At 37.7% G+C, this 8,526-nt stretch overlaps 1 protein-coding gene across 1 annotated transcript; it reads left to right on the plus strand.

The window, feature by feature from the left end:
- The first annotated feature begins 3 nt into the window (after window positions 1-3).
- usp21 (ubiquitin specific peptidase 21) lies at window positions 4-8,454 on the plus strand. The gene is made up of 12 exons (XM_084721152.1): window positions 4-293; window positions 721-1,105; window positions 3,421-3,477; window positions 3,602-3,719; window positions 3,827-3,941; window positions 4,741-4,860; window positions 4,964-5,028; window positions 5,117-5,304; window positions 6,105-6,183; window positions 6,286-6,393; window positions 7,268-7,382; window positions 7,532-8,454. Exons 2-12 carry the CDS (start codon window positions 950-952, stop codon window positions 7,629-7,631), a joined length of 1,221 nt encoding a protein of 406 aa, XP_084577278.1. The 5' UTR covers window positions 4-293; window positions 721-949; the 3' UTR covers window positions 7,632-8,454.
- Window positions 8,455-8,526: the final 72 nt, after the last annotated feature.

Here is an 8,526-nt window from a genome sequence, read left to right on the forward strand (position 1 = left end):
TTTTTTTTAATAAACTGACACTTGAAAGTTTGTTGCAGCTCTTCTGCCAAAGTACACAAAGACAAGTCTAAGTATAGCCAACAAGATCTACAAAGAAAAGATTAGTGATGATTATCCTCCCTCCCTCTCTCCCCCGGTGACAGGGCAGGGGAGAGAGGTAGACTTTCAGTCCTAGCCTACAGACGCGCAGTGAAACAGTAGACGTCCCCTTATGCATTTTTAACAGCTCAGCAGGTGATGGGAACAGTTTGGTTGGGACAGTTTGTCCACAGATAGAGTGACCAAGTGATCAGGTGAGTCCAAACCGCTCTGTTTATTTGATAATGTTATGTTATTTGTCAGGCTTTATTTGCAAACTAACTTTGTTTGCAAGATTTTTACCCTTTGCCTGCACAAAAACAGCAATAAGAGTGCAGACTTGGCTCTGGTAACGTCTCAGGACATTGGTTGTGAGATTTGCATGTTCTGTTTTACAAGTTGCATACTTGATTCTTTAAATAATGAACACTTGAGTGAGGTCTTTTTGTAAATATGTGCCCTCACACTGTTTTATTTTTTTAATGTCTGGATTCACTGAGGTCTATGTCAGACCTTGTCTTGCCAAGCTGTAATTAGGAGAGAGAATTGTGTGCCAGAGTGGATCAACTCGATCTATTTGAGATACAGATTTACCTTAAAGGGATGCTCATTCACAAATTAATCCTGTTCTTTTTCCCTCAGCTGTGAATGACATTCCTCATCACTTTCCTGGAAAAGGCGGATAATTTTTAAAAAGCAGACTCTTTCTTATGAATTACCATCTTGTTCTGCTCACCTTTGATCCTGCATGTGAAGAAATTCAGCTGGTGCAGCCTCATCTGAGCCTGGCTTTCATTTCTCTGGGAAGACCCTCTATCTGTCTGAGGATCCCTTTTTGGTAGACACATCAGAGGTTTACCAGTGAAACAGTATGCCTGGAGCCAGCGGTGTAAATGTGGAGGGCTCCTGCGAGGCCCTGTGTCGGACCCTGGTAACTCAGAAAGGACTCCAGAGAGAGACAGCCGACATCTCCCAGTCTGTCCTCTACACCTCACTGATGGGCCTGCTTCTGGTTGCAGACAACGAGGTGTGCAAAATCGTATAAACCTTTAATTTATGCTCTGGTAGTCTGCCCTTAATGTGGAAGTAACGGGACGCTCATGAGACAAACATAAACACAGACAGAGAAATCAGAATTAATGGAGCGTACACATCAACACACACGTGTTTAAGCACCTGTCAGCAGTCCTTGGTCTCTAATAGGATGAATGCTTGAGACTGACCTCCTTTTAGCCTCTCTTGTTATGTTAATGAGATAAGAAGGCTAAATCTGTCGCACCAGCGCTGTACACACTCTGACATGACGGGGTTAAACTGGACACAGCCAGGGGTCAAATAGTAGGGCATGCATGCAGTGAACTCCATGTGTATGCAAATCAATACAGGCGGTGCCACTTCATTTGAAGTGGTTAACATAAGAGTGAAGTGACGCTGTTATGACATGACATGACACCTGTCAGTAACATGAAGGAGTCTTTATGAATGTTTATGACTGTTGTCATTAAATGTAATTTGGTCAGACAGTGGCCAAGACAACATAACTAATCATAAACATGACACAGCAGACCTGACAGTGTAATAACACTTAATGACATTTTAATGACTAGTCCAAATTGTATCATTGCAGTTCAGGCCAGTAAAAATATTAATGGTCAGCGATGTCAATACCAATCACATATATAATGTTAACACTTAAAGCTAAATAGATACTTCACTTTGGTACACCTTTACTACACTTGTTTGTTTATGACAGGTTATGCTGTCTTGGTTAATTATCATAACAAAGACATCTCAAATAATACCTGTTTGGTAACACTATCTGAAGGGGTGTGCGCAAGACTGACATGTCACTGTCATAACGATGACAAGAAATCTGAACATGAAGGAATCTTTATGAATGTTTATGACTGTTGTCATTAAGTGTAATTTGGTCACTAGTGTCATTTGGTCACTTATGCAATTTGTTATGCCAAGTTGACAGTGTGTAAGATTTCTTTGTTATGACAATTTGACGTTAAGCAAAACCATAAACCAATAATAAACATACCATAGCAGGTTTAATTATCAAACTTAAAGAAACTATTTATGTGCTAACATTACATTAACTGTCATGTGGTTGGTTTTGACACTGGCTGTCACTGGACAGCTTTTTAATATTATTTGTCACCTTTTCATTAGAAATGACATATTTGACTGAATAACACTTCATGACAAAAGTCATAAAAAATTATAAACCCTCATAGTCATCTTCATGTTTTTGTTTACTAGCTTCTTGTGTTGTCTCTATTTTACAGGAAGTTGACATTGTTTGAGATGTATATATACATATGTGTATATAGTCATCTCAAACAATGTCAACTTCCTGTAACATATAATACATATATACATACACATACACACACATATGTGTGTGTGTATATGCTATAGCAAGCCAAGTTATCAAACTTAACAAGCTATTTATGTGCTAATATCACATTTCACTGTTATATGTGGTTGATTGTGACATTGGTTGTCATGGGATGACTTTTACATATGATTTAATAGCATATGACAGTATAATAGCACTTAATGATATTGAAACCACTACTTTTAACTACTAAACAGTAGCTTTTTAAGGTTTGATAAATAGGCTTGCTATGGCATGTTTATGACAGGTTATGTTGTCTTGGTTGAGTGGTCATAACAAAGACATCTCAAACAATGTTAATTTTGCATGAAAAATGACCTAATTAACGCAATGACACTGTTTGACAGTCATAAACATTCATAACAATGCCTTCATTTTCATGTCAGATGTCTTATCATGGTTATGATGGTGCCATGTCAGTCTTATGCACAACTTTTTTAAAGTGTTACCAAATAGGCTAAATACTTGCTGATGTAAGTAGCTTCCTGTATTGTCTTTACTGTACAGATAGTTGTTTGAAATGTGTTTGTTATGAGAACTTGACATTAACAGCAACATTTCCTGTCCTAAGCATGCCATAGCAAGCCTAGTTATCAAACTTACAAGAAAGTAGTTATGTGATATATGTGGTTGTCTTTGACATTTGTCATCACGGGACAGCTTTTAATTATGACAGTATAACAATACTAAGTGGTTGTCTAATGACTCATCAAAGTATACCACTGTAGTTGCGGTGACACAGTTATAATGGTGTCATGACAGCCAGCATCAAAACCAACCGCAACCGCTCTTTCATGTTCATGATAGGTGTCATGTCACCGTTATGACAGTGTCACGTCAGTCCTATGCACACCCCTTCACATATTAGCAAATAGGCTATACAGTTGCAGATGTAAGTTTGGGTCAATATCTTCCTGTGTGTCTTTATTTTCTAGAAAGAACCGCTCACCTTAGGAAGTGGACGGGTCGGCCTTAGAAACATTGGAAACACAGTAAGTGTTAAACTTCACTTTATTTGCTTTGAGCAAAGTCCTTTAAAGAAATACTTCCAGAATTACCAGAATACATTCTTGCACATTCAAGCTCACTTTCCCCTTTACTTTGTCTCCAATTTAGTGTTTCCTGAATGCAGTAGTTCAGTGTTTGTCTCACACACGTGGCCTGCGGGACTACTGCCTCCTGAAGCCCTACAGACAGGAGAAGTTCTCCAAAGAGGATGCGAAGCTCATGGAGGGTATGTTCCTCTCTGCTGCTGCTGTTCTCTTTTTATTATTGTTTATTGTCCTTGCTCCCATGTTATGTTTTCATCTACCCTCAATACTCCTTGTCTCCCTGCGCCAGCTTTCTCTCAGGTGCTGTCGGGCCTTTGGGATGAAAACGATGGGGACACAGTTGTGAATCCCCGACAGTTCTACAATATTTTTAAAGAAGCAGTGCCTTATTTCAGTGGTTACAGGTGAGAATATAGATGATGGTTTTGTTTTGTCTTTTGTGCACGCAACATCACTGCTGTGCATAGGCAAATACACTTAGCATGCTTATGAAAAGTAAATATACTTATTCTCTAATAGTCTTGTCAAAACGGTGTACTGACATGAAGTGTTCCTTTTTGTAAATGTATTGTCAATTGTACATTACTGAAACGTAAAAAGTGTACTAAATTGTGAATATTTTGAGTGGAAAGTTAGTTTATTTTTGAAAAGTGTTATTTTCAAGGTGCTTATAATACACTATATATGTTTTATTAAAGTGTACTTTGCTTTCACTTCATTAGCAGTGTATTTAAGTAAGCTTGCAAAAGATGCACTTCAGTATAAGTTTATTTAAAGCTGAATTTCAGAGTAATTTCAAAAAGTAGCCTGAATAAACAGCCACATACTAAGTGTACTTGAAGTTGTTTTAGCATATATAAGTAGACTAAATACACTTAAAATTATGCTTTTATCAAATTGAATTACAACTAAAATATACTATACAAAAATAATTATGTTTACCACGGAAGCAGATAGATTTTCCGACAATGTATCAAATAAGATGCTCGCTATATGTACAGTACAATGCAATATAATATCTACTTCTGTATCAGTACAACTATTTCAGGAACAAAGGAGGAACTGTAAGCTATTACAATTATGTTTCTATTTTGCTGCCAGTAGAGATGCTGCTTTTTGGTTTTTAAGTTGAGATTTGTATAGAAACTTGTATAGCTGTAGATATAACAGTGAGATGAAGAAGAGATCTCTCTGTTTCTCCAGTCAACAGGATGCACAGGAGTTCCTCAGGTTCCTATTGGACAAGCTGCACACAGAAATCAACCGCAGACCCTACGTACGACGAACAGGGAAGGAACCCGAACAAAAATATGCCAGATTTAGGTGTGTATGTTTGTGTGGAACAGATTCTACCCTCAAAACTTTAATGTCCTTCATGTGAGCACATTTTGTTCTCTCATCCCCTCATCTCTTATCCTCACTGTAGGCTTTCTGAAGAAGCAGCGGCCATGTGGAAGAAGCACTTAGAGAGAGACGACAGCAGAATAGTAGGTGAGGACATGCTGATCCGTCAGAGTCATCTGCATTATAAGTTCACTGAAGGCGACCGCTGATAAATCTCGCCACCCATCTCTCACAGACTTGTTCGCAGGACAGCTAAGGAGCTCGCTGCATTGCTCGATCTGCTCCCACTACTCCAACACATTTGATGTGTTCTGTGATCTGTCACTCCCCATCCCCAAGAGGAGCTCCGGTGGGGAGGTGACGCTGAGGGAGTGTCTGGACCTCTTCTCTCAGGAGGAGAAACTGGACAAGGAGAATTCACCAGTAAGTTAAAGCACAGAGTGCAACACCATTGAATTACAATACATCAAAGTATTGTAGGGACAAAGGTCAATTATGTGTACACAGTAAACTAGAAATTGTTTAGTCCTAAATTGATTTTTAATCCATCCATAACCTATACTTTTTAATTGTATCAATTTTATTGATTACATGTTTATTTGTTTGTAAACATCTTTCACTGTCTCCTGCAGCTATACCTTATTCCTCACTTTATTAGTTATTTCGTACTGTACATTTTAAGCATCTAATGGAACATTGATATTGAGAGGCCCAACAGTAAGGTAAAAAAAATCTTTGAAGATCTATTATAGTATAAATGAAGGTCTGATCAATTATTATTTTAAATATTTTTTTAAGAATGAAACTGTTAGGAAGGCTGTTTGCACTTGAAAGATAATAAATCAAATTCTAAATGTTCGACATTACAGTAATATCATACTGTGACTTAAGTATCATGATAATATCATATCATGGGGCCTCTTTTGATTCCCACCACTAAAACATATTCTTAAACATGTGTCAAAAAATCAATAAATTTGATTTGCGAATTGGTTGCCATTTTTATGAACTTCTGAACTAAAAATATTTACTTATTGTAGGATGATTTAGCAGCACCCCAAACAATATTACAATAGTTAATATATGGATAACTGTAATACTTCCTCAGTATTCCAGATATTTTCAATAATTTCTTTAACCTTTTTATACTAGTTAGTTTTGTGCAACTCGTGCTGTTTATTTGCTTTAAAGATGCTGTGTGTGTGTTTATTTGTGTGTTTCAGATGTGTGAGAGGTGTAACAGGCATACAGAGTGCACCAAGCGTCTGTCCATCCAGAGGTTTCCCCAGGTTATCGTGATCCGTATCCATGGCATCAACTCTTATTTAGTGAATAAATGTTATCAGCAAGTGATGTTTTTCTGCAAAACATGAAGCTATGATGATTCTTAACAGTGTTCATCAGATCTGAATCGTTTTACGATGTCACGGTGGTCCATTAGTAAAAGCACAGTGTACGTGTCCTTCCCGCTCACTAACCTGGACCTTGGACCTTACGGACCTGTCGACTGTGGTAACACAAACAAACCTTTATTTCAGTTTATCCTTTTACATGTCTCATTTATTCTTCCTTATAGATGTGAGCAAAGGTGTCCAAAGGTGTATTTGATGGGTGGCTGTTGGTTTCATGGCAAGAAAAAAGAGCAATGACTCATTGATAAATTGTTTAATTTGTAATATGGCAAAATCTAATGGAAAATACAATATAATGCTCACGCTTCATTTAAGGTCCCATGTGTAAGATTTAGGGGGCTCTATTGGCATAGTATTACAGAAATAGAATATAATATTCACTAGCATGTTTTCATTAGTGTGTAATAACCTGAAAATAGGAATCATTGTTCTGTTACCTGGTTTAGAATGAGCCATTTATATATGGAGGGCATGACTCCCCTTCCAAGGAGACCAACATGTTGAGCCAGCATGTTTCAGCAGCAGCCCAGAATGGACAAACCAAACACTCTAGAAAGGACCTTTAGTGTTTTTTGCGAGTTTCACTGCGAGGTATTTGGAATCAGCTTCACATTTACAGGCCATTACACAGTGGTCCTGTCACCCAAAAAATATATAATAATAATAATATATAATAACTTTAAAACATTTCACTGATTGACAAAATTGCATGTTCATTGACTAATTTCATAATGAACCAATTAAAATTTGTTATGGAAAAAATTGCCATGTTGCCATATAATTAAAAACCCATCCACAACACATGTGCTCTCTTTTAAGTAGACATTTTTTGTATTTTTTTTTTAAATGTGACAGATGAAGATGATTTCTTCCGAGGCTTACTAGAGGATTATTCCATAATGCAAACTTGGAAAACTAAGTCAAGTCCTGAAGAGCAGAGTGAGTCATTATGTTATGTGTGTCTCCGTGCACAGGCCCAGTTCTGTATGATTTATATGCAATATGTAACCATGCTGGAACCGTGAACATGGGCCACTACACAGCCTGCTGCTCAGATGAAAATGGCTGGTGCTTCTACAATGACTCCAGGTAAGACTTCTGCGCTTAAATAATTTTGGTTTAATGGCCTGTCAGTCAAGTTAAAAGCCTGCTGTGTGTATGGGTCATCTGCACTGAGACGCCTTCTATATAAACTTGCTGCTGTTTCTGATGATTACTCTCCATCTACCCACCTGCAGTGTGACTCCAGTCTCAGAGAACCAGCTTCAGACCAATCAAGCCTATGTGCTGTTCTACCAGCGCAGCAACAGCACCACCGCCTCCAACGTCAGGAAATAGACCAGAGACTGGCTGAGCCAGGCAGCCAATCAGAACAACTTTACCTCCAGTGTCCATAGAAACAAATAGAAGCAGCAGTGCTGTAACTCTGTCATCTATGAACTTCTCAATAAGCTCAAATAAACTCTGAGGAGGAGGAGAGAGAAGCTGTTCTCACTTAAAGGGGGCTTGAAGAGGCAATCTCTGCTCCTAAATCATGAAGATGTTTTTGAAGAGTCTCAATGTGCGAGCTGAGAAGGATCAGACAGACTGCAGCCTTAAGAGTCTCTGTGCCCGAGTCCTCAGGCAGGACTGAGTGGTGCACTTCATACGATGATACAGAGCTCTTAATGTAAGATCATCATGATTCATGCTTGCTAACATAAACCCAAATACTCAACAACAAATCTTGGGTGGAATAGAAATAAGGCAAAATCACTAAGTTGTGACATAGAACTTATTCAAATTAAAACTTTAATTTAATATGTAATTATACCTAGCCTGTGTTTCTGTGCTGTCTTTTTATTAGGGTTGTTCAAATACTGACCCCAGTATCCAATACAGCCTTAAATGCTGGATTGGGTGTTGGCGAGTCTGTGAGTATGCATTGATCCGATAATTTATTTGGCCCAAAAAGGGATGTTGCTCCTGTTATTTATATTTTTTTAAACCTGAGCCAGGCTATACAATAATGATCATATCCACATATATGTATATATATTCATATAGCTATGTTTTTGTTTTGTTTTTTACATTTTGTGTCTACAGCTATTGTACATATGGACAAATTACACAACTGAATGTAATGCATTATTGATATTTGAAATAAAAGACCAATGAAAAATTCTGATGATTTGACTTGAACTTTTGACAGTAAGAAACACTGACTTTATTATTGTTATAATTATTATGCTGT

The sequence above is a fragment of the Lutjanus erythropterus genome, chromosome 6 (genome assembly GCF_056507025.1).
Source record: "Lutjanus erythropterus isolate fLutEry1 chromosome 6, fLutEry1.hap2, whole genome shotgun sequence".
In the NCBI taxonomy this organism is placed as follows: Eukaryota; Metazoa; Chordata; class Actinopteri; order Lutjaniformes; family Lutjanidae; genus Lutjanus; species Lutjanus erythropterus.